Source organism: Ovis aries, chromosome 1 (assembly GCF_016772045.2).
Source record: "Ovis aries strain OAR_USU_Benz2616 breed Rambouillet chromosome 1, ARS-UI_Ramb_v3.0, whole genome shotgun sequence".
In the NCBI taxonomy this organism is placed as follows: domain Eukaryota; kingdom Metazoa; phylum Chordata; class Mammalia; order Artiodactyla; family Bovidae; genus Ovis; species Ovis aries.
The window spans coordinates 259,123,907-259,151,015 of NC_056054.1; the positions used below are offsets into that span (position 1 = coordinate 259,123,907).

At 39.2% G+C, this 27,109-nt stretch overlaps 1 protein-coding gene and 1 pseudogene across 1 annotated transcript in view; one reads left to right on the forward strand and one right to left on the reverse strand.

The window, feature by feature from the left end:
- Positions 1-27,109, forward strand: part of MRPL3 (mitochondrial ribosomal protein L3) — a 56,634-nt gene that overhangs the window by 13,764 nt on the left and 15,761 nt on the right. Inside the window, exons 5-7 of the mRNA XM_004003343.5 lie at positions 8,222-8,321; positions 9,909-9,969; positions 26,189-26,297. Coding sequence (XP_004003392.2) covers positions 8,222-8,321; positions 9,909-9,969; positions 26,189-26,297 — 270 coding nt within the window. The remainder of the gene's footprint in view (positions 1-8,221; positions 8,322-9,908; positions 9,970-26,188; positions 26,298-27,109) is intronic.
- Positions 15,178-15,649, reverse strand: LOC121817395 (ATP synthase subunit d, mitochondrial-like; annotated as a pseudogene).

Here is a 27,109-nt window from a genome sequence, read left to right on the forward strand (position 1 = left end):
GGGGTCTCTATCCTGTTCTGTTGATTTATGTCAGTTTTTGTGCCAGTACTTCATTGTTTTGATTACTGTGGCTTTGTATAGAGTTTAAAATCAGGGAGCATGATACCTCCAGCTTTGTTGTTCTTTCTAAAAATTGTTTTGTCTATTCTGGGCCTTTTGTATTTCCATATAAATTTTGGGATTTCTCTTTTGGGTCTGTGAACAAAGCCATAGGTGTTTTGATTGAGATTACATTGAATATTTCCATTGCATCGGGTTAACTTCAGTTCAGTTGCTCAGTTGTGTCGGACTCTTTGCGACCCCATAGACTGCAGGACACCAGGCCTCCCTGTCCATCAGCAACTCCTGGAGTTTACCTAAACTCATGTCCATTGAGTCAGTGATGCCATCTAACCATCTCATCCTCTGTTGTCCCCTTCTCCTCCCGCCCTCAATCTTCCCCAGCATTAGGGGATTTTCAGATGAGTCAGTTGTTCACATCAGGTGGCCAAAGTATTGGAGTTTCAGCTTCAACAACAGTCTTTCCAATGAACACCCAGGACTGATCTCCTTTAGAATGGACTGGTTGGATCTCCTTGCAGTCCAAGGGAATCGTAAGAGTCTTCTCCAATACTGCAGTTCAAAAGCATCAATTCTTCGGCACTCAGCTTTCTTCACAGTCCAACTCACATCCATACATGACTACTGGAAAAACCATAAACTTGAGGAGACAGATATTTTTTGGCAAAGTAATATCTCTGCATTTTCATATGCTATCTAGGTTGGTCATAAGTTTCCTTCCACGGAGTAAGCGTCTTTTAATTTCATGGCTGCAGTCACCATCTGAAGTGATTTTGGAGCATAAAGTCAGCCACTGTTTCCCCATCTATTTGCCATGAAATGATGGGACCAGATGCCATGATCTTAGTTTTCTGAATGTTGAGCTTTAAGCCAACTTTTTCACTCTCTTCTTTCACTTTCATCAAGAAGTTCTTTAGTTCTTCTTCATTTTCTACTGTAAGGGTGGTGTCATCTGCGTATCTGAGGTTATTGATATTTCTCCCAGCAATCTTGATTCCAGCTTGTGCTTTATCCAACCCAGCGTTTCTCATGATGTACTCTGCATATAAGTTAGATAAGCATGGTGACAATATACAGACTTGATGTACTCCTTTTCCTATTTGGAACCAGTCTGTTGTTCCATGTCCAGTTCTAACTATTGCTTCCTGACCTCCATGCAGATTTCTCAAGAGGCAAGTCATGTTATCTGGTGTTCCCATCTCTTTCAGAATTTTCCACAGTTTATTGTGATCCATACAGTCAAAAGCTTTGGCATAGTCAATAAAGCAGAAATAGATGTTTTTCTGGAACTCTCTTGCTTTTTCCATGACCCAGTGGATGTTGGCAATTGGCTGCCTGGTTCCTCTGCCTTTTCTAAAACCAGCTAGAACATCTGGAAGTTCATGATTCATGTATTGCTGAAGCCTGGCTTGGAGAATTTTGAGCATTACTTTGCTAGTGTGTGAGATGAGTGCAATTGTGCAGTAGTTTGAGCATTCTTTGGCATTGCCTTTCTTTGGAATTGGAATGAAAACTGACCTTTTCCAGTCCTGTGTCCACTGCTGAGTTTTCCAAATTTGCTGGCATATTGAGTGCAGCACTTCACAACATCATCTTTTAGGGTTTGAAATAGCTCAACTGTAATTTTATCCCCTCCACTAGCTTTGTTTGTAGTGATGCTTCCTAAGGCCCACTTGACTTCACACTCCAGGATGTCTAGCTCTAGGTGAGTGATCACACCATCGTGATTATCTGGGTCATGAAGATCTTTTTTGTACAGTTTCTGTGTATTCTTGCCATCTCTTCTTTTATCTTCTTCTTCAGTCAGGTCCATACCATTTCTGTCCTTTATTGAGCCCATCTTTGCATGAAATGTTCTCTTGGCATCTCTAATTTTCTTGAAGAGATCTCTAGTCTTTCCCATTCTGTTGTTTTCCTCTATTTCTTTGCATTGATCACTGAGGAAGGCTTTCTTATCTCTCCTTGCTATTCTTTGGAACTCTGCATTCAAATGGGTATATATTTCCTTTTCTCCTTTGCTTTTGGCTTCCCTTCTTTTCACAGCTATTTGTAAGGCCTCCTTAGACTGCCATTTTGCTTTTTTCAGTTCTTTTTCTTGGGGCTGGTCTTGCTTTCTGTCTCCTGTACAGTGTCACAAACCTCTGTCCATAATTCATCAGGCACTCTGTCTATCAGATCTAGTCCCTTAAATCTATTTCTCACTTCCACTGTATAATCATAAGGGATTTGATTTAGGTCATACCTGAATGGTCTAGTGCTTTTCCCCACTTTCTTCAATTTAAGTCTGAATTTGACAATAAGGGGTTTATAATCTGAGCCACAGTCAGCTCCCAGTCTTGTTTTTGCTGTCTATACAGAGCTTCTCCATCTTTGGCTACAAAGAATATAATCAATATGATTTCTGTGTTGGCCATGTGGTGATGTCCATGTGTAGAATCTTCTCTTGTGTTGTTGGAAGAGAGTGTTTGCTCTGACCAGTTCATTTTCTTGGCAATATTCGATTAGCCTTTGCCCTGCTTCATTCTGTATTTAAGGCCAAATTTGCTTGTTACTCCAGGTGTTTCTTGACTTGCTACTTTTGCATTCCAGTCCCCTATAATGAAAAGGACTCTTTTGGGGATATTAGTTCTAAAAGGTCTTTTAGATCTTCATAGAACCATTCAGCTTCAGCTTCTTCAGCATTACTGGTTGGGGCATAGACTTGGATTACCGTTGTATTGAATGGTTTGCCTTGGAAATGAACAGAGATCATTCTGTCATTTTTGAGATTGCATCCAAGTACTGCATTTCAGAGTCTTTTGTTGACTATGATGGCTACTGCATTTCTTCTAAGGGATTCCTGCCCATAGTAGTAGATATGATGGTCATCTGAGTTAAATTCACCCATTCCAGTCCATCTTAGTTTGCTAATTCCTAGAATGTCAACATTCACTCTTACCATCTCCTGTTTGACCACTTCCATGCCTTAATTCATGGACCTAACATTCCAGGTTCCTATGCAATATTGCTCTTTACATCATTGGACCTTGCTTCTATCACCAGTCACATCCACAACTGGTTGTTGTTTTTGCTTTGGCTCCATCCCTTCATTCTTTCTGGAGTTCTTTCTCCACTGATCTCCAGTAGTATATTGGGCACCTACCAACCTGGGGAGTTCATCTTTCAGTGTCCTATCTTTTTGCCTTTTCATACTGCTAATGGAGTTCTCAAGGCAAGAATACTGAAGTGCTTTGCCATTCCCTTCTCCAGTGGACCACATTTTGTCAGACCTCTCCACCATGACCCACCCGTCTTGGGTTCCCTTGGGGGCATGGCTTAGTTTCATTGAGTTAGACTGGCTAGTTTTCTGTGATTGTGGTTTCAATCTGTCTGCCCTCTGATGCCTACTGTCTTACTGGGGTTTCTTTTCCCTTGGACATGGGGTATGTCTTCACGGCTGCTCCAGTAAAGTGCCACCATTGCACCTTACCTTGGATGTGAGGTGTCTCCTCACGGCTGCCGCTCCTGACCTTGGACTTGGGGTATCACCTCTCCGCTGCTCTCCACGCAGCACACCACCACTCCTGGGGTAGTATGATTATCTTCACGGTATTCTTTCAGTCCATTAGCACAGTATATCTTCCCATTTCTTTATGTCATCTTCAGTTTCTTTCATCAGTGTCTTTTTGTTGTCCGATATAGGTTTATTCCTGGGTTTTGGGGGTACAATTGCATATGAAATTTTTTTTTCTTAATTTCTCTCTCTTCATTGTAAGTATGTAGAAAAACAACAGATTTCTGTATATTAATTCTGTTTGCTGCCACTTTTCTGAATTCTTTTTTTTCTAAAAGTTAAAAAAAAATTTTTTCCATAAATACTATCATGTCATCTGCAAACAGTGATAGTTTTACTTGTTCCTTTCCTGTCTGGATTCCTTTTATTTCTCTTTAAAGGAACTATATTTTTAAATGAAAACTTTTGTGTTTGCTTTTATAAAAGAATTGAGTATGATTTAAGATGAAAAGCAGGGTCCTTGGTGATGTTGAATATCAGTCTTAGATTTCAGCATATGGGAAGTGAAACCATAGAGAGTGACAGGAATGAATGTATATTATCACTCTTGCATATTATCACTCCTAGGGGCCTTTGAGGTAGAAAACAGTCTTCTGTGGACATCGAGAGCATGACTTCTCAGTATTTGTTCCATGGTCTCACTGTGGGACTCCAGGGAGATTCTCAGGTGGGGAAAGTGGGTGGCATGTGGACTGATCCAAAACTAAGGTTCTCTGCCCTCAGGCCAGTGCCACCCAATTTCATGTCACCTAAGGGCAGCCTACTCAGTAAGTTATAAAGGGGCACAGTTCATATTTCCAACTGAAATTAGCAAGTACCTTAAGTTTGCTGGATATTCAAATATATATTCTTCAGATAAGAGCAGCTTGTCACTGGAGCTGGGACTGGGCATGTATTTAACAGAAAGTGGTACATAGTGGGAGGAGATTATGGATCAAGAGACTGGGATAGGCAGGCACGGGTAAGCATATATAGAGTACTGTGGCTCATCAGGGCCCTGCAGGTACTTTGTGTAGGGTCAGAGAGGAAGCTGAGGGAGAGGGAACAGCAGGAAAATAAATACTGTTGATTATATTCTCATGAAAGAGGCTCTTCACATCAGGAAATGTAAAGTGGTACAACTTTTTGGGTAAGTCTTACAGCAATCTATGTCAAGAGTGTTAATTTAAAAAGATACTAGGACATTATGTTAAGGAAATAAGTTGTCCATAAAATCTTCTATTCAAGAATATTCACAATAGCACACACAAAAAAGTGAGAGTGAAAGGAAGAGCAGACAGCAGGACCTACCAGGAGCTGGGGATGGAACAGCCATTAAAGTGCCATTAAAGTGTCTTCTCTCTGGAAGCGTACATTTTGGTGCAGTTGGGTGTGAGTCAGAAGCTCTTGTACAGAAAATAAACAACTCAAATAATATTATATTATGACAGATGGAGGGAAGTGCTTTGAAGATTAATATAGTGAACTCAGGGCATTGCAAGAGACAGAAAATGGTGCTATCTATTTTAGTTAGAATAATTAGGAAAGGTAGGTTGATATTTGGGTGGAGACCTGAATAAAATGGGGGAGCATATCATACCAAAATCTGGCAGAGGCGTGAGGAGAGACATAAGTGAGGTAGGTTAAGAGGTACAGACTTCCAGTTGCAAAATAAATGAGTCATGGGTATGAAATGTACAGTGTGGGGAAGACAGTCAGTAATTATGTAATATCTTTGTATGTGACAGATGGTAACTAGGCTTATCATATTGTATCTTATGTAATGTATAGGAATATTGTATCACTTTGTTTTATACCAGGAACTAACAGTGTTATAGGTCAATTATACTTTAACAAACAAATTCATAGAAAAAGTTTTCAGATTTGTGCCTACCAGAGGCAGGTGATAGGGGGAAGGGGAATTGGATGAAGTCAGTCAAAAGGTACAAGCTTTCAGTTGTAAGGTAAATAAATACCAGGGTTAAAATGTACAATATGATAAATGTAATTAACACTACTGTGCATTACATGTGAAGGCTAATCTTCTAAGAGTTTTTGTCAAAAAGAAAAAGTTGTTTTCCTTTAATTTTTTATCAACATGAGATGATGAATGTTCATTAAACTTACTCTGATAATCATTCTGTAATGTATGTAAGTCAAATCATTATTCTATACACCTTAAATTTACTCAGTATGGTATGTCAGAAATAGAAACACATGGGCCAGATTTTGATAATTATTGACTCAGAATGTCAGCATTCATGCATATGTTTGAAATTTTCCTTAACAAAAGCATACTCCTAAATTTAAGTAAAGTAAATCTCCCATCTACAGTGGATAGAAGTGGTACAAACTTAAAAAGAATAGACATGTTAAATTTGCATAACATACAGAATTCATATAAAATCCATAACCTACTGGGGGAGAAGACTGAAATCCTGGAAGAGCATAGGAAATGTTTCCTTCTTGCCCTTTTTTAAAATAGTGAGGCAGACATTGTCCGCAGCTGTAAATAGGATAGGCGGTTTAAGACTTTGAAGAGAAAAAGGGAAAGGGGAAACAAATCTGGCAGAATGGCCTTCTAGGCAGAGGGCCAGTAGGTGTGGAGGACCTGAAGTTGTTGTTAGGTGAGTTCTTAGACTGGTAAGGAGCACATTGTCCCTGAGGCAGGGAAAGTTGGGAGAGTAGGTGGTGTTAGAACCTTGTAAACCATGGTGAGGACTTAGGACTTGATTCTGCATAAGATACACACCTTTGTGGAGATTGATGTAGCTTGAGTTTAGAAGGATCATGCCAGCCTGTGTATGGAAAATAGACCAGGGAGTCAGTCAGGATTATGGAAGCTGAAGAACTAATAGGAGGCTACTGAAATAATCCAGACAGTGTACAATTGGCTGGGATCGGGGTGAAAAGTGGCTGATGTGGCCTATGTGTTTAAATAGAGGCTCCAGGAATGGCTGTTGGAGGGACATGAGATGTGCAAAAGAGAGGAGTTGTAGGTGACCACAGGATTTTTACTCCAGTACTTTGGCCACCTCATGCGAAGAGTTGACTCATCGGAAAAGACTTTGATGCTGGGAGGGATTGGGGGCAGGAGGAGAAGGAGATGACAGAGGATGAGATGGCTGGATGGCATCACTGACTCAATGGGCGTGAATCTGAGTGAACTCCGGGAGTTGGTGATGGATAGGGAGGCCTGGCATGCTGCGATTCATGGGGTCACAAAGAGTCGGACATGACTGAGCGACTGAACTGAACTGAACTGAACAGGATTTTTGGTCTAAACATAAGTAAAGAGCTGCTGCTGAGACTCAGAAGAAGAGGCAGCAGACCTCATAGAGTAAGAGGCATGCTGAGTTCAAATTTAAGACGTGTTGAACTTGAGCTGTTCTATGATATCAAAGTGAATGTTGACTTGGCAGTAGGGCAGAAGAATCTGTAGTTCAGAGTAGAATTTGGGATGGATATTGGAGAAGTGGGTCATTAACTTGTGCAAAAACCAGAGGGTAGTAGCTAGAAGTCAAGTGGAGGCCTTCCAAGGAGAGAGTGACCGCCTGTGCCCATTTTTGCTCATGCACTTGCCTGGAAAATCCCATGGATGGAGGAGCCTGGTAGGCTGCAGTCCATGAGGTCGCTAAGAGTCGGGCAAGACTGAGCGACTTCACTTTCACTTTTCACTTTCATGCATTGAAGAAGGAAATGGCAACCCACTCCAGTGTTCTTGCCTGGAGAATCCCAGGGATGAAGCCTGGTGGGCTGCCGTCTGTGGGGTTGCACAGAGTCGGACACAACTGAAGCGACTTAGCAGCAGCACCAGTGTGTTTGGTGATTTTAACCAGTATGTTTCACAGGAGCTAGAAGCCCCTGGTGAAAGTAGGTTTGAGAAAGGGAGGAGTGTTTGTGGCTGAAGAAAAGCTTTTGTTTTAACATGAGTTATTGTGATTCTTTGTATGCTGATAGGAAATTTCCAGTGGAAAGGGGGAAATTATTGATTCAAGAGGTGGTGAGGACGATTTCAGGAGTAAAGCCACAGAACTAGTGAGAGGGCTTAAGAATTAGCACACAGTGGAGGATTTGGCTTTAATGAGAGCATCGATAGTTCATCTGTCATTATGGTTCCCAGCCCCAGATTCACATCAGAAACATATGGAATGCTGAAAACACACTGCTGCCTGGCTGCCCCCTAGACCAGTGAAGTTACAGGGTCCAAGCTGAGGCCCTCACACTGGTGTTCTCTGAGAGCTCCCTCTGTGCCTCTTGGCACCTGGAGAGGGGTGGGAGGATGACGGTGTGTAAGGCTGGTGCAGGCAGTTTGATCAGCTTGGTGAAAAAAGCTCGGGGAAGGTCTCTCAGTTTTATTTTTTCAGTGAAGTGAGAAGCAACATTATCAGCTCAAAGTGGGGAGGAGAAGGGAAGAGTGTGATGGGTGAAACTCTCACCTCCCTTAAATAAGGGGAATGGGGTACTCTTTGTTCATTAGGGAAGCAGAATGCACTCTGATTTGTTTTCTGGGCTGTTAGTAACTTAATTTAGATTTCTGTGCATTAAATTCCACCTTTTTATTAAGTTTCCTATGCATTAAATTCCACATATTTAATGTGTTGTTTATATGTGCTGTTTTTCCTCTAGAAATCTACATCTATATTGGAATTTTACCAAGAACTTGGATTGCCACCAAAGCAGAAAGTTAAAATGTTTAACGTAACAGATAATGCTGTTATTAAGCCAGGTAATCTGAGATCGGGGAGAGGAGGGAGGTAAAAATACCCAAATATGTGATTTGTTTAATGTCAGCCCTTTCAATAAAGCTGATTTCACAATGCAAAGTCCCAAACATTTGTTTTTAAATATAAAACCGTGTCTGATTTAATCACTAGGGACAAACAGGTCTTTTTCTTTTTTAAGTGGAAGGAACTGTAGAGAACGCTTTGTTTTCCATGAAAGAAGGAGGAACGCTTTTGTTTTTAATGTACAGAGTGTTCACATTTGGAAAAGCCTCTCCAAATAAGAAAGTGAACTTTTAAAATGTGAAGTTCACTGTTTGTAGGCTGGTATTTTATTAAGTGAGGAATAGATTCTCACTGTGATAGAATAAGAAAATATAGCCAGAAGGAGAAAAGTGACTGACCATGGCACCTCAATGTAAAGATTCTTACTTTAAAATTCCAAAGTATTTTACCTACTCCATGGAATATCAAAAAGTCAGATTTGGCAATATGATTATATTGGTTCACATAGTTAATGGCATTTTGATGTCTTTAAACTTTAGAAAAGCTTCCTAATGTCTTGAACTTGAGTTCTAGAAGTGGACTGTAGAAGGATGTTTTAAGATTTGATATTTTAATACCTGAACTGAATTTCTTGAGGTAGAATACACTTTCAGTAGGCCTTGTTAATTGGGGTGATAGAGTCAACCTTGATAAAAGCTAGAATTGAAGGTATTTTTTTTAAGAGCAAATTTTTCATCTTTGAAGTAAAGTAAATGGAGTTAACTAGTATAAACATGAAGTCTGTGTTAACTTTTGCTATAGCTCAAACTGTATTTTGAGCTATATTTTGGGGTATTTGTGGATGAAAAATGGCCAAATATCAATTCAGGTGATTCACCTCATAGAAATTTGATCATTTTCAATCTCTCTATTTTTTCTTAATTCAAGGTTTTTCTCTGCCCATATAAATCCACGTTGGGTCCTACTTAAAGGACCCTACTGAAACCCTGCAGCACTTTACTCCTTGTTTTAAAACAAATACAAATTAGCTTTTGATTATATTGGCTACTACACTGGTTCCAGTTTTCTTTTCTTGAAGTCTTACTGAGTGATATTAATGTTGATTCCTGTTTTTGGATAACTTATTTCCAATAGGGAAAAAAGAAAAGCCTTGATATCCTACGTTTTTTGAGTCATTCTCTTATTTTTATTTTTCTTATTAGAAATGGGAAATATATCTTAATATATTGTTATTCACAAGAAAAAAAACAAAGATCTCATGTATTTACAGCAGGAACAGTGTTGTCACAGGAGTTGCCTTTTTCACCCAGTATCGTGGTGGCCTGTGAAGGCACAAGCACGTCAGTGGCTGTGGGCCGCTGACCACCCTAGCACCATGTGCCTCATGCTTCAGCCTCCATACTGTCCATTAAAATGCATTTATTGAGCTATTTTATTGTTGATGTTTCTAATCATTAAAATTGCAGAAGAGACTATCCTGACATTTTGAAATCTGATAGCTAGAAAGCTTCCTATCTAGTTTGTTTAATGAAGTTGTTTCTGAGCTGACAAATTTCATATTGATTTTTTGTTTTCTTTTCATAAAGGCACTCCTCTTTATGCTGCTCACTTTCGCCCAGGACAGTATGTGGATGTCACAGCCAAAACGTAGGTCCACATAACAGATTTTTTCCTTTTGTTTTCCTTGTATATTAAAAAACAGCAGAGTGAGTGAAAGAAGTGCAGTCTTTCAAAGTCAGTGAATAAAAGATAAGTAATCATTATTCTCATTCATTATTCTAATCTTTAATGTAACTTATGGTACCAGTTTTTAAATTGCACTGAATTAGTTGTGCATGAAGAGTTTACAATTGAGATGTGTGCTTCTTGAGATGGGACTAAGAGAAAGGTTACATTACTCAAGTTCCTTGTGGGCTGGGCCCACATCTATTTGAAGACAAAAGGGTACGTATATTATGTTGGTAAAAGATACAGGAAGCAGTTAAATTACAAACATCTTCTACTGTAGAGCATTTTTGGAGCTGTGTTAAAATCCTGTCAGAAACTGGAAGAAGAAAACAGAATCACACCCTAGGCCTCTTCAGTAGCATGACATCATCTCTTGGCACTAGAAGGGACAAAATATTTTGTCATATGTAAAGAAGAGTTCAGATTTGATAGAAATGAACACTTAATTGTCACTAACAGAAATGCTGACTTTGAATCATACATTAAGTTCAGCACTGGCTAGATAATCTGCAGGAAACTTTAGCACTTGTAGAAGTAGTTTTTTAAAAATCAGTTGTGACAAACGAGAGGAGTGGAATGGGAAGGGCAGGGGAGGCTCAAGTGGAAGTGGGTATATGTATACTTTGGCTAATTCACATTGTGTGGCAGAAACCAACACAACATTGTAAAGCAGTTATCCTCCAGTTAAACATTTTTAAAAATCAGTTAATGTTATCTCACTATGGAATAAAGCCACCAAGCCTTTTTCAGTATCATTTCTTATAATCCATATGATCTAGGCTAAGCTTAACTCCAGATATCAGCTCCCGTCCATTCTTTTGTTTGGCTTGGCTTGTGAGATCTTAAGTTCCCCTATAGGGATTGAACCCCCAATCTATGGTAGTGAAAGCGCCTAGTCCTAACCACTGGACTGCCAGGGAATTCCCAAGTTCTCATTCACTCTTATTTCTTGTTCTATTAACATTGAGGACAGTTTCACTGCTTTAGGTGTCTCAGATTTCCTTTTGTCATTTGACAAGGTATGCAGCCTATGTTCCAGGAATATTCTGACTGAGAACCGTTTGAAAATGAAAATAGCTTAGAGGTGCTCTGGGATAACCTTAGATCACAGTGACTGAGCCAGAGCTGCTGCTTGTATCCATGGAAACCAGATAAATCTAGTGTCAGTTTCCTAAATGCAGTCAGATACTTCTTCGCTTCCTCATTATTACTGCCTACTTTCTAATATGGGCCATGGCACACAGGTCCTAGGGACCTTAGGTTTTGATTAGCTATTTAGAAATGGAGGGGGGTTGGCCTGGAGAGGAGAGTAAGGCTTTAAAGAGACTCTGAGCCGTCCTCCTCTTCTCCCTTCTTCCTGATTGATGTGAACTCATTCCTACTTGCTGGGGCCTCTAAAATTACTGGTCTCATGGTAACATTTGTCCTGCATGCTCTTGTGAAGAAGTCAAAATATTGGAGCTATGAAACTTTGGTTTGGGTAGATAGGGAGACGTGTTATGAATCAGATGGTTTTACTTTTTAAATTCCTAGATTATTACACATAATAAAATACTTCACGGTAATTTGTTAACTTACAGTTAATAATGTGTGCTTTCCACTACATATTTTGTAGGGTAAATGAGATATTCAAGAAGCCCCACAAAATCAGTTTCCTTTGTTAACAGATGCCTCGTGGCAGTGTTTGTGACTAGCTTGGATTGGAGCCTAGCCTTTTTAGTGTCTTTGTTCAGTAGATGCTGTTATTTCATATGCTGTTGTTGGGTTTCTTTTACTTCTTTTTTTTTAAATTTTTTAATTGAAGGAAAATTGCTTTACCATGTTGTGTTGGTTTCCGCCATACAGCAATGCAAATCAGCCAAAGTTATACATGTATTACTCCCCTCTTGAGCCTCCCTCCCCTCCCCCCATTCCTTAACTTCTTAGAAGCTGTTTTTAAAACTTCAGCCTTTTGTGAGAGTGTGTTGGTTTTGTGTTTTAAGAGCATATATCTAGAAGACAAGATGTGTATAGCCATGTGCATTTCAGCCTCAGGACTAAACAGCTGATGAGAACTGAGAGAGGAACTAGCCTTAGGCTTTAGATTAGTTGACACGCACCTGTGGAGAAGGGGGACCTACATTTGTTGTGTGGCTGCTGTACCACCTTCTGTTTGACTGTATAATGTGTGCACAGTACTCTAGTGTATGCATCTTTTGAGGGCATTACCTGAGATCAAAATGAAACCGACTGATCTTTTGCTAAATGTTGCTGATAACTATAGTTTTCATAGCTGGCGTGTTATTAAGGCCTCAGGGTGCTTGTAAGTGCTTTCAGATTTACAGAACTCTGTCCTCCTCATGTGGAGACGTTTTGGATCTCTCCTGAGCAGGCTTGCATCTAAGCTACACACAGTCTTGGTGGCAGCTGTCACTGCCATTGACGTTCCCCATATGCGTGTGTACCTGTGTACATGCACACACACATGAATCTGCTTGCTTTTCTTTCTCCTCTTTAAATTCTATTTCCTCTCCATGATGCTTCTCACTTTTTGAACAATACCCCCACCTTGGACTTTTAGTCCTTTACTGCCAGTAAGAATGTTTTTTCTTGGTTGACTATAAATGGAACCATTATCTTTTAGACATAGGCTCCAAGTTGTGGCAGTCAACTTTGTCCTCCTTTTTTGTACTTTGTCCTCCTTTTGCAGCCCCTGTTTTAAAATTTTGAAACTTCTGGATTCCATCATCTTGATTATTAATGATATTATAGATGTACAAACTTCTGGATTCCATCATCTTGATTATTAATGATATTATAGATGTACACACTGGAGAAAAAGTGTTGCACTGACATAGTTAGGTCAGATGAGGGACAAGGGTTCATAGCCTGGAGCATCAGTTCCCACACTTGAGTGGGCTTCAGCATCTCTAAGAAGGCTTGTTAAACAATCTTCTATCTACTTCAGATTCATTAGATCTGGGGAAGTACCTGAGAATTTGTATTTCCAACGAGTTCCCAGGTTGTATGGATGCTGCTAGTCCAGGGACCACACTGAGAACGACTGGACTGAAAAACAGTCAGGAGCTCAACAGTGAACTTGCTTTTCTGTGCTCCTTTACCCAGCACAGAGTCCCAGTGCCTGCCTTTTCTCAGCTCTACTCAAATTAGTCCTGCGAAATCTGTATGCAGGTCAAAAAGCAACAGTTAGAACCAGACATGGAACAATAGACTGGTTCCAAGTTGGGAAAGGAATATGTCAAGGCTGAATATTGTCACCCTGCTTATTTAACTTATATGCAGAGTAAATCATGTGAAATGCTGAGCTGAATGAAGCACAAGCTGGAATCAAGATTGCCAGGAGAAATATCGATAAGATATGCAGATGACACCACCCTCATGGCAGAAAGTGAAGAACTAAAGAGCCTCTTGATAAAAGTGAAAGAGGAGAGTGAAAAAGTTGGCTTAAAACTCAGCATTCAAAAAACAAAGAACATACCATCACTCCATGGTGATTAGATGGGGAAACAATGGAAATAGTGGCTGACTTTATTTTTTTGTGCTCCAAAATCACTGCAGATGGTGACTGCAGCCGTGAAATTAAAAGATGCTTGCTCATTGGAAGAAAAGCTATGACCAACCTAGACAACGTATTAAAAAGCAGAGACATTACTTTGCCAACAAAGGTCCATCTAGTCAAAGCTGTGGTTTTTCCAGTAGTCATATATGGATGTGAGAGTTGGATCATAAAGAAAGCTGAGCACCAAAAATTGATGCTTTTGAAATGTGGTGTTGTAGAAGACTCCTGAGAGTCCCTTGGACTGCAAGGAGATCCAGCCAGTCCGTCCTAAAGGAAATCAGTCCTGAATATTCATTGGAAAGACTGATGCTAAAGCTGAAGTTCCAATACTTTGGCCACCTGATGTGAAGAGCTGACCCACTGGGAAAGATTGAAGGCAGGAGATGGGGATGACAGAGGATGAGATGGTTGGATGGTATCACCGACTCTATGGACATGTATTTGAGCAAGCTCCAGGGGTTGGTGATGGACAGGGAAGCCTAGTGTGCTGCAGTCCATGGGGTCAGACACAACTGAGCAACTGAGATGAACTGAACTCAAATGATAACATATGGACATCTGTTTTAAAGTATGTAAGTCTAGTCAATCTGATTTCAAATAACATTACAGTAAAAGTAAGCCTGTGTATTACCCACGTTTTAGTTAGCATGAAACTGAAAACTGGTCTCCTTAGTAACTGGCTTCATCATCTTTCCATTAGAGATCAACTTGAGACTTGTTTCTAATTGAAATTTATTTTTCTCATGTTGTAATAATTCTATTTAATTGTTAAGTCTACACTTATATTTTGAGTATTTCAAATTTTTTACCATATACTTTCAGTTTTAATTACTGGATTAAATATGTGTTAGAAATAACTTAAGAAAATTTTAAAATGGAAAAATACTAATTTAAGAAAATATAGTGTTAATAGAATCTATCTACTTGAAGAATGAAATTGTCTTTTAAGTGACCAGTAACCAACACTAGCAACCCCCTTTCTTTTTACGTTTGTAAAACATTTTATTTATTTTTAATTGGAGGATAATTGCTTTACAGTACTGCTTTGGTTTCTGCCATGCATCAGCGTGAATCAGCCATAGGTATACATACGTCCCTTCCCTCTTGAACCTCTGTCCCACCCCTGTAGGTTGTCACAAAGCCCTGGCTCAAGTTCCCTGGGCCATGCAGCAAATTCCCACTGGCTCTCTGTTTTACGTATGGTAAATGTATGTGTTTTCACACTATTGTCTCCATTTGTCCCATCCTTTCCTTCACCCACTGTGTCCCCAAGTCTGTTCCCTATGTCTGCATCTCCATTGCTGTTCTGTAAATAGGTTCATCAGTACCATCTTTCTACTTTCCATATATATGCATTAATATATGATATTTTTCTCTTTCTGACTTACTTCATTCTGCATAATAGGCTCTAGGTTCATCTGCCTCATTAGAACTGACTCAAATGTGTTCCTTTTTATGGCTGGGAGCCTCTTCTTAAAGACTTCCTTAAATTGTCTTTTCACTATGTAATTATCTTTAATGTCCAGAGTTTATAATTCAGGGGCCAGAGCCTTCTCCCAGACTGAAGTTTATAAATTCTCAATTGGCTTGTGAGGCTAGTAGGAGTACTTTTTCTTGTCTAATATGGTTCCTGGGAAAACTTCATTCAAGTCCTCAGTGGTCATCTGATCAAATGTTATTATGTTCCTCTTCTTCTCCAGCGCTTTCTCATATTCCTCAGTTCTGGTCTTTGAGAGAGACAGAAACTCAGCACAGCTTTTCACATCTTTTTCTTCAGTGTCTACCTGGGCGGTGTGTTTATCCTCTGGCATCGGAACCTTCAGGGCATTAACTCCTTTTCAAAGTCATCTTTCAAGCCAGCCTTTGCCACATTGGCCTTGTAAGCCCAGTCAATGGCAGGTGGTTTCTCAGGCAGGTTAGCCAATCTGGAGGTGAGGGTCTCATTCCAGAATTTCAAGGAATTAGCAGTGGCCTTTGGGAGATAATCTCCGTGAAAGCTACCCAGTCAGTGGCATTTAGAGCAAGTTTCCATCCCACCATCTTAAGGACCTTTATTGACCCGGGGCCCACAGTCCACAGCAGGCTTCCCTACATTTATAAAATGTTCCTCTTTTAACGATTACATTGGAAAATCTGCTTACATTGAAAACAAAATTATATTTACCTGTGCTGTATTTTTAAACCAGAAATAGTTTTTTATCTAAAGAGTCTGAGCATACAAATTCTATTTATATTATGTGTGAAAGATCCTTAATATCTAATATATAAAACTTTTCTATCAGAATAATTTTTCAGTTTTCATTATTCTATAAATAGACAATAAGTCTCAGTCTTTGAAATGTATCAATTTTATGTAATTTATTCTAATTAAAGTCTAGCATATATAATGATGCATTCCCCACACCACCACGACTGCCTCTAGGCAGTGGTATTACCTAGTGTACTAGGACCCTTTTAAAGACTATATTCTTGTTCTATAATGGCAATTATATTCCACTGTAATTTCTAACAGATGATGGGCTTGGAGGTTCAACATTGTTCCCTTTCTTTCTCTCTCAATTTTGAGGAGGAAACATCTCTAGATAATATAGAAAGAGTCACTAAGGTAAAGTGTGACTGTTGATTCTACCCTTAACATACGATGTTTAGTTCATTGTTTGCTGTTGAATTCTAGCAGTGCTTATTTTAACTTTTGAGTTTTTCTTTTTTCTTTTTTTGTTTTAAAGGAGAAAACTCAGGAAAGAATGAAAGTAAGATAAACAAAAAGAAAACTGCAAATACACATTCTGCATTGTTTGGGAGAAAAATGTTAGGTCTCTCTTAAAGAACTTGGAAGACACTGGTGATGGTGATGAGCCCATACTGGTGGGCATGGGACACTTTCCTGCCAGGTGTCTTACTGAACTTTGAATTCATGACAGTGGCGTGCCTGAAGTAATTTCTCAAATCTCAGATTGAAATCAGAAAACAGTTCATTCAGTTACTTAAAAGATTTTTTTCTTTCTGTATGTAAGATCATCTAAAAAATCTGTCTGTGAATCTGGGCTAATGAAAACAACCCATATATTTTCAGGCATAATCTTATTACTTAAATAGCAATCTCTGTCATAATCTTACTGTTTTTGAAGTTATCAGTGTCCTTTAAATTCTCATTACCCTTTGGCTCACAATAGGAAAAATATGTATGTATGCTCAGTTATGCTCGACTCTTTGTGACCCAGTGGACTGTAGCCCACCAAGTTCCTCTGTTCATGGGATTTCCCAGGGAAGAATACTGGAATGGGTTGCCATTTCCTTCTCCAGGGGATCTTCCTGACCCAAGGATTGAACCCACATCTCTTGTGTCTCCTGCATTCTTTACCACTGAGATTCTTTACCACTGAGCCACCTGGGAAGCCCAAAGAGAAGCAGCCGCCAGGAGAGACAGACAGGGTACTTACTTTGATAATGTTGTTACTGGTAGTAAAAATGAAAGGAGTAGGGAAGAGTTAATTTGGGTTCTTTCATTAAAACATCAAAATATGTACGGAAATATTGTCCATCAGAGCCTTCAGGTGATTAGAAAGCTAGGTAGGTTCTTAACAAAGCAGAGACTCTTTTGAGCTGTGTGCTCAGTCCTGCATACTGTTCAGAGAAGCGTGCTTCCACATGGTCAGAAGCTCGAGGGAAAACAAGATACATGCTGCCTTCAGCCCTGCACATTTTAATAAGTTACTTTACTTACTGGTTATTCAAAGCAGTAAAATTTTAAGCATACTAGTGAAAAATTTTCTAAATGAGTAAACTATAGAGGGAAATAGTCTCTGTGAAAAAACAATGTTTTCAGCAGTCAAAGTGAGGTGGTCTAGGGAGAGTGGTCAAAGCGTGGCTCTGCTTCTCAGCAGCACTGTGACGTAGACTGCTGGGGTCCAGCCCCAGTGGATCCAGGGAATTTGAAGGGTGAACGGCGTAGGCGAGGAAAAAACTTATTTATTTAGAAATATAAAAAAATTAAGAAGAAATAGTATAGTAGGAAAATTTAGTGGAGAAAAGAGGCTGAATAACTTGGTTTACGGGGAAAGCCAATAAAATCTCAGGACAAGAGATTTGCACCATCTACATTGGGCCACTGGCGCCCGTTTTGAATATCGGAGAGTGCCCTGCCTTGGGCTCTCTCTCTCACGGAACTTAAAAGCCAGGGCAAGTAAGTAGACATGGCGAGCCTCCACGCCCCAGATGGGAATTCAGCCTGAAAATAGAGTAAAGAGGAGACACGGGGGAAACCAGCCCAAAGACTGGCCTATCCCCTATTGTTCAGAAGGCCTTTTATACGTTTTGATTGTACATAGAGATCAATGGGTAATACAAAATTACGCAGTGTCAGCAGCCCTGACTCTTATCGAGACCAGGCTTTTTCTCTGCATACTTAGTTGTATACACAAGTCTTAGGTGATTTACATCATCTTCCAGCCAGAAGACCAATTAACCTTTTACAGCCCTTTTTTGTAAGGGTTTGTCAACCAGAAGACTTACTTGTGTCAAAAATGTTGTTCTTCCCAAAGTCTGGTGCCACTCTCAGAAAGCACTAAATAAAGTTACATTCTTACATAGCAAAGATACAACAATTTATAACAAGTGAAAGGAGTACAGTGATTTATAACAGAAAAGTGATTAACTCAAAAGTCTAGGGTTGCTAACATCAAAACTACTATATTCCGATTTCTGCATCGCGATTACATTGATTAATATCCCTCAGGTGCCTAAAAGATAAAGAATATGGAGGCCTGGCAGCAGTCATTGAGTCAACAGTGAAAACCTGTCACCAATATAATTTTTAGCTCTTTAGAAAAGGCTCTGTATCTTTAAGATGCTTTAAGCTTTGTGCCTCTTGCGGTTGGGGGTGCTGTAAGCAATTCACAAGCTGCAAAAAGTCCGGGGGAAGCTGTCAGGCAAGTTACGGAGTCGTCAAAGGGGTTTGAGCTAATACAGGAGACTGAAGCCCTGAATTAACTTTTTTCCAGAGAATGTGAGAAGAGTAAAAAGCACAGTAATAAAGCAGGCAGACTCTGGTTTTGGAGGGTAGATGTTCAGGAAAACTCAGGGGGAACCCCTGAAGCCAGATCACACCTTTGCGTTTTGTTGGGCTTCCTTCCTCATGACCTTTGCCATGGGCAGGATTCCTCATGCTGGCTCCTGGCACTAGACAGCTTTCTTAGCCTCTCTGTCACCTCATCTTTGTTGTTCAGTTGCTTAGTTATGTCTGACTCTTTGCCACCCCACGGACTGCAGCACACCAGGCTTCCCTGTCCTTCATTGTCTCCTGTAGTTTGCTCAAACTCATGTCCATTGAATCAGTGATGTCATCCATCCATCTCATCCTCTGTCTCCCCCTTCTCCTGCCTTCAATCTTTCCCAGCATCACGATCCTTTCCAGTGAGTTGGCTCTTCGCATCAGGTGGCCAAAGTACTGGAGCTTCAGCATCAGTCCTTCCAATGAATATTCAGGGTTGATTTCCTTTAGGATGGACTGGTTTGATCTCGTTGCTGTCCACAGGACTCTTAAGAGTCTTCTCTAACATCACAGTTAGAAAGCATCAATTCTTCAGCATTCAGCCTTCTTTATGGTCCAGCTCTCATATCCATACATGACTACTGGAAAAACCATAGCTTTGACTATATGGACCTTTATTGGCAAAGTGATAACTCTCCTGTTTTCATAAGTTGTCTAGATTGCTCATAGCTTTCCTTCCAAGCAGCAAGCATCTTTTAATTTCATGACTGCAGTCACCGTTCGCAGTGATTTTGGAGCCCAAAAAAATAAAGTCTCTCACTGTTTCCATTTTTTCCCCATTGTGTTTGCCATGAAGTGATGGGACTGAATGCGATGATCTTTGTTTTTTGAATGTTGAGTTTTAAGCCAACTTTTTCACTCAACCTCTTTCACTTTCTTCAAGAGCCTCATCTTTAACATGATACTAATCGTCAGTTCAGTCGCTCAGTCGTGTCCAACTCTTTGCGACCCCATGAATCACAGCACACCAGGCCTCCCTATCCATCACCAACTCCCGGAGTTCACTCAGACTCACATCCATCGAGTCAGTGATGCCATCCAGCCATCTCATCCTCTGTTGTCCCCTTCTCCTCCTGCCCCCAATCCCTCCTAGCATCAGAGTCTTTTCCAATGAGTCAACTCTTCTGAAATATTAAGATTGAATGAAATAATGCACATAAGACTCTTAGCTCAAGATCTGGGATGTAGTAAATGCTTGAAAGTATTGGCTGCTGTCACTATTACTGTTTTCTCATTTGTTTCAAATTTTTTGTTTTGTTTTGGTTTCAAAATTTTAAAGGAAAAATCTATGTTTTCCTCAACAGGAAATATCTTTTTAAATTAATTAACTACATTAAGCTATTTAGAATTCAATTGTGATATTTTCTAATACATCAAGTTATTGCCTCTTAAACTGTTTTGTATAGACAAGTAGTAACTTTACAAAGCACTCTAGGTAATTTTAAGAATACGTTATACCTGCCACATCCAGAATTTACAGTGTAATGAGGATGCCCTTGAAATAGCTCCATGCTTCTCTGATATGCTTCTTCATTTTTGCTTTACTCTGTTTATCAGGAGGCAGTGTGAACTGGGTTGAAAGCATAACTAGATGCTTTCATTTACCAGGGATTTAACCTTGGGCAAGGGGCTTAACTTCTCTGGATACATTTCATTATCTTTAACATAAAGTTTTAGGATTAAATGGTTTCTAAGTTTCTTCTTTCTTTTTTTAATGTGGGTTTTGTTTTTTTTTTTTAATTTTTTATTTAGTTTTTTTTTAAGTACAGTTGATTGACAATATTATGTTAGTTTCAGGTATATAGCAAAGTGATTGAGTTATATATATATACATCCTTTTTCATATTCTTTTTCCTTATGGTTTATCACAGGATACTAAATATAGTTCCCTGTACTATATGGTGGGACTTTGTTGATTATCTGTTATATATATAGTAGTTTGTATGTGCTAATCCCAAACTCCTAATTTATCCCTCTCCTACCCTTTTCCCCTTCGGTAACCATAAGTTTATGTTCTGTATCTGTGAGTCTATTTCTGTTTTTTAAATAAGTTCATTTGTATCATTTTTTTTTTAGCTTGTACATATTTCTAAGTTCTTTTCAGGTATATAAATCTGTTTCCAAAAAATAATCCCTCAGTTTCCCAAATGGCATAATTCACTGTTTTCTATATTAATGAATAAATAATACTCAGAAAACTCTTCATGATGTTACATAATTAATTCAGTTTTTTGTTTTGAGAAAAGCAGACTGAACTTAGGACAGCAAACATGGTGTCTGGGTTTAATTAGGACAGCCAGAAAATGCTCCCTTCTATAAAAGGGCCCAAAAGAATCACTGCACATTTGGCTCTTTGTCCTACTGAATGAGGGGCTTTCCTGGTGGCTCATATGGTAAAGGATCTGCCTGCAATGCAGGAGACGCAGGTTCAGTCCCTGTGTCAGGAAGATCCCCTGGAGAAGGAATGGCAACCCACTCTAGTATTTTTGCCTAGAGAATCCCATGGACAGAGGAGCCTGGCAGGATACAGTCCATAGGGTCGCAAAAGAGTCGGACACAGCTTAGCAACTTAAACAACTATTGAATGATCTAGATTTAATGTCAGAAAGCTGTAAGCAGTGCACACTTAGCAGTCAGTTGTTGATAAAAATATTCCCAGACATTGATAGTTTATAGTTTTATAGTTTTTATTGATAGTGTATAGCTTTATAGTTTTTTGACAGAAATAGAATACCTACTATTCAGGTCACGCTGTCACAAATTCATCATGGAGAGTAACAGCCAAACAGATCTTCCATGTTAGCTTTTACCTTGTGTGTGATGAAATGCAGAGCACCTGAAATATTCCACAATGACTTACCTGTGTGCTCAGGAGCTGTTTTACATCTCTGATTGAATAGGGTTAGACAAGAACACTGCATTGGGTAGAAACTGACTTCAGACATTTACAGGGGTCTTCAGTGGCCAGGGCAAGACTTGGTAAAATTCCTTCAGAATTCCTCAGAGGACTCAGAATGGATGGACTTGAAAGTACTCCTCACCTATAGACCTTACTTTATCCTATATAAGTGTATCCAGAACCATGCAATCAAAGGCAGTTACCTACTAAGTAGGGAAATATTTGATGGGTGTGTATTAAATCTTTATATCTGCTGGTGGACATTTAGGTGTTTGTCAGAGTGTGACAGGGAAATGAAATTCATAGTAATAATCTCTGGAGATTTATGGAATACAGTTAGAAACACTAAATTATGCATTCTTTTCTGCAAGGTTCTTAACAGTCAGACCTTCACGCCCTTCCTCCCCTTTTCTTAATACAATCTTCTTAAACTTTTATTAAAAAGCCCATTATATATAGCATTTGGAAACTATAGGACCAAATCAAGGAAATAATTATTTCTTCACAGTTAAAGCTGGTAACGGTTACTCTGAGTTCTCAAGATAGGGTGCTACTTTTAGATGTTGCACAATCCTCGTGCTTCATGAACTTAAAGTACAGTGAGGAAAAACACTGAGAAACAAGGACAATAAAGTCTAAATTTAAATCGTATCTCTGAGATTTTTTGAAATTTTGTTTTAGCAAGTATGAATGCTGTAAATAAAGTACACTTTTTATGTTTTCCTAATTTTCACATATGTTTCACTAGATTTGGACCTTAACATTGTGTTCTAGCTGATTTGAATTTTCCTTTACTTCATTTATTCTGCTGTCATTAACTAAAAATGGCAGCAAAAAAGGGGTGGGTGAGATTAAAGCATATTATGTATTTCATATCCCTTTTGGTGAGATGAAGGTTTTTATGCAACCTGTGAAAATCCTATGTTGGAACTGTGCGTGGGTATACTAAGTGTATATTCCTTCATTTCCTGCTTTTGTCTTGTTTTTGTTCTCCAGTTGGGTGACAACTGAGAGAAACAAAGGAATAGACACCTGTTCTGCACCCCCACCCCCCCACCCCGGAGCAACAGGTGCCTTTTGTTCTCTGTGGTCTCAGTTCAGCCAGTGATTTGTCACGTCATGTGTGTCTTATCCTTTTGTTTAAAGGTTATTTATTGAAGAGGCTCCCATTGTACGCAGTATAACAACATGATGTGTTCTAGAACTAGATTGAAAAACAGTCTGTAATTAGCTGACAGTAATTAACACTTTCAGGATACCACTTTGATTTTGTAATCATCTGCTGGTAAAATGAGCTAAATTATCTTCTGAAATTTACCCAGAATTTTTTTTTTTTTTTTTTTTTTTTTTTTACCAGTGCACACTTGCATGCTCTCTCTGTAAGCGGGAGCTGAATCAGTTTGAGAACTCAGAAGGTACCAACAAACTTTCTACCAAGAAGGACCACTGTTAGTATTTTGAAACCATGCTCACTTTAGATTTGGCAATGCCACTCCCTTCCCTTTTTTTCTTTAAAGTTTTATTTGCTGAACAGTATCATAAGTTCAAATGACTTTTTAGGTACTTTTCTATTTTTAAATTGCAAAGCATTTATTTTTCAAACACATTCTAAAATTCAGTGTTAAGTTTCTGAAGCAAAACTGCAGTGAAATATTTTATTACTTACTTCCTAGATGCTAATTTTGCAAAGTTTATGGTGACTTTTCAGTGAATATTGAAATTCATTAAATTTCTACTTTACCTCTTTGATCAAGGATAAGCATTATTTTGAGTTCTTGAGGCCAAAAAGAATTATGTACAGGCACGCCTTAGATATGTTACAGTTCAGTTCCAGACCACTGTGGTAAAGCAAGTCAAACAAATTTTTCATTTCCTAGTGCATGTAGAAGTTATGTTTACACTGTAGTATAGTCTGTTAAGTGTGCAAAAGCATTATGTCTAAAAAACAATTTATGTCCCTTAATTTAAACATCAGTTCAGTTCAGTCGCTCAGTCGTGTCCGACTCTTTGTGACCCCATGAATCACAGCACACCAGGCCTCCCTGTCCATCACCATCTCCCGGAATTCACTCAGACTCACATCCATCGAGTCCGTGATGCCATCCAGCCATCTCATCCTCGGTCATCCCCTTCTCCTCCTGCCCCCAATCCCTCCCAGCATCAGAGTCTTTTCCAATGAATCAGCTCTTCGCATGAGGTGGCCAAAGTACTGGAGCTTCAGCTTTAGCTTCATTCCTTCCAAAGAAATCGCAGGGTTGATCTCCTTCAGAATGGACGGGTTGGATCTCCTTGCAGTCCAAGGGACTTTCAGGAGTCTTCTCCAAAACCACTGTTCAAACGCATCAATTCTTTGGCGCTCAGCCTTCTTCATAGTCCAACTCTCACATCCATACATGACCACAGGAAAAACCATAGCCTTGACTAGATGGACCTTAGTTGGCAAAGTAATGTCTCTGCTTTTGAATATACTATCTAGGTTGGTCATAACTTTTCTTCCAAGGAGTAAGCGTCTTTTAATTTCATGGCTGCAGTCACCATCTGCAGTGATTTGGGAGCCCAAAAAAATAAAGTCTGACACTGTTTCCCCATCTATTTCCCATGAAGTGATGGGACCAGATGCCATGATCTTTGTTTTCTGAATGTTGAGCTTTAAGCCAACTTTTTCACTCTCCTCTTTCACTTTCATCAAGAGTCTCTTTAGTTCCTCTTCACTTTCTGCCATAAGGGTGGTGTCATCTGCATATCTGAGGTTATTTCTCCCGGCAATCTTGATTCCAGCTTGTGTTTCTTCCAGTCCAGCGTTTCACATGATGTACTCTGCATATAAGTTAAAAAAGTAGGGTGACAATATATAGCCTTGACGTACTCCTTTTCCTATTTGGAACCAGTCTGTTGTTCCATGTCCAGTTGCTTCCTGACCTGCATACAGATTTCTCATGAGGCAGGTCAGGTGGTCTGTATTCCCATCTCTTTCAGAATTTTCCACAGTTTAAACATACTTCTGGCTTAAAAAGAAACCGTCATCTGATCACACAAGGTTGCCACAAACCTTTCAAACTGTAAAATCCACAGCATTTGTGGAGCACAATAAAGCAAGGTATGCTGGTCAGCATACACCATAAGTGCTGTGTTAGTTGATAAATGTGAAAAAAAGCTACATTTAAATTATTCGTATACAAATAGCTTTGACCTGTGATTTTATAATATTCAGCTGTTATATCCTATACATATTCATATTGTTTTATGTTGATAACATCTTGATTTGTCTAAAACAAGTCATCTTAGTCTGGTGGGCTTATTTACTTCAATCCATTACTCTCTGATGATTATTTATTTAGTGATAGCTTTGTTAAATTAAGGGAACATAACACTAAAAAATGTTGACATATTAATATCTCATGAAAGATAGAGAAATTGTTTTTATCTTAAGGATCTCTAAAATATGCCTGATAGAGTCTTAAAACTCATTCTAGGCATTTCTTTGTACCAGTCGTCCTCATATATTTGACAATCAGAGACAAACTTTAATACGGTTTGAACCTTAGTATTAGTTTCTGTCTACATTTCATGATGTTTCTCTAGTTAGCAGGATTTGAAAATAGAATAGTTTTGTTTAAAAATTGAAATATTAGACTTTTAAGAAATTGTTAATGTCTGATTTTATTTCTCCATTGGATTCTGATTCAGACTTTGAAACCAAGATCCAGCTTCTCATCTTGCTGAGCATTTAGGGCATTATTAATATTTTATTTCATGTTCTATTGTATATTTCTGCCTAGAGTTTTAAAACACAGTAGCCTGAAACAATAAGTATTTATTACCTCACTGTTTCTGTGATCATAACTCCTAGTACAGCTTAGCTGGGTGCCTCTGGCTCAGGGTCTCTCACGAAGCTGCAGCCGACGCATCACTCAAGACTGCAGTCATCTCCAAGTTCAACTTGGGGATAATTGCCTACCAAGCTCATTAATGTGGCTACTGATGAGCATCAGGCCCACAGTCGTTGGCTACAGAGGTCTTTGCTGCCTGACTCTCAATAGGATAGCTTATGTTATGGCACCTGGCTTCTTTCAGAGCCAAGAGCACAGAGATGAAGCCAGTCTCTTTGTAATGTAGAGTCAGAGGTGATGTTTATCACTTCTGTCATAGTTTATTGCTTAGAGGTGAGTTGCTGGTCTACACAGACCCAAGGGGAGGTGATTGATCATACAAGGGCATGCATACTGGGAGGTAGGGGATTTTGTTTGTTTGTTTTGCTTTTTGAATTGTTATTGGAGTACAGTTGCTTTATAGGAGGTGGGGGTCTTAATGGTTGCCTGCTGCATCTCTTGCAAGTACCTTGAACCTCTAAAATGTCCCACTTTTACTGTGTTGTTACATAGGATTAGGATGATAGAACTTCTGCTTAAGTTAATGTTGTCTTACAATCTTTATATAGAATGAGACTCCAGGAAATGGTGCAGTCAGGAGAAAGATAAAGGCATGTTCATTTGTAATTTTGCTTATATGGCCTTTTCTAGTTATTTAGATGAGGAACTTTGCTTAAACTCTAAAATACTATCAAAGTATGCAGTTGGGGATATTTTACCTCTCTTCATTATGTAAATTGTAACCGATTTATCTTGCTCAGTATTGGTAAAGGTTTTCAAGGTGTCATGAAACGATGGGGATTTAAAGGCCAGCCAGCTACTCATGGTCAAACAAAAACCCACAGGAGGCCTGGAGCTATTTCAACTGGTGTAAGTATAAGTTAGTGATCCTCTTTTTAGTGGTGAAGATTCAGATTTTGTGCATATGGTGCTTTGGTCTGTCTTTGGGATCAAGTCACATAATTTGAATCTTATTTCAGATGGCTCTTAGTAAAAGTCACACTTTTATGGGTTCTGGCCTTTTTTAGTTTTCAAAGCCAGACGTGAATTATCTGGTTATAGCCTATGTACTTACAGCCAATGTTCTCAGTACTGTCTGCCTACTTTCTTTCCCGTCACTGCCTCCCATGCTGTACTCTGAAGTCTGCTAAAGTGATCAGGGATCAGAGTGCCCTTCCATCTGGCCTCACTGGTTCCTTAACAGATTTGTTTCTGCCTTAAAAGAGACCATTGGTAAAAGCTGTCAAGGACGATATAATGATAAAGGGGAAAGTAGTAGAGAAAGAAATGAGAAATAGACAATAGGGGCATAGGAAGGAGAGAAGGAGTTTTCTACTGCTAATTCAGGCCTAGTGAACACCTCTCCCTAAGGTATAGCCTAAAGAACCTGGGGAATGTTACTCTTTGGAGCATCAGAGGATGCAAGGTCAATTCTAAAGCTTGATAATGTATTCTACTTCTTATAAGAGAGATACAGTTTAAAAACACTCGAGTTAATTTCTCACCTAGCAGATTGTGCTGTCAAGCTGTTTAATTTTTCCAGTCTCTTGGCAAGGATGTTCTCTAATCCATTGCTGATGGAAATATAAAAGAGTGTATTCTTTATGGGGGGAAATGTGATATCTAACAAACTACCCATGTATTTTGCTTTTGACACAGCAATCCTACTTCTCAGAATTTAC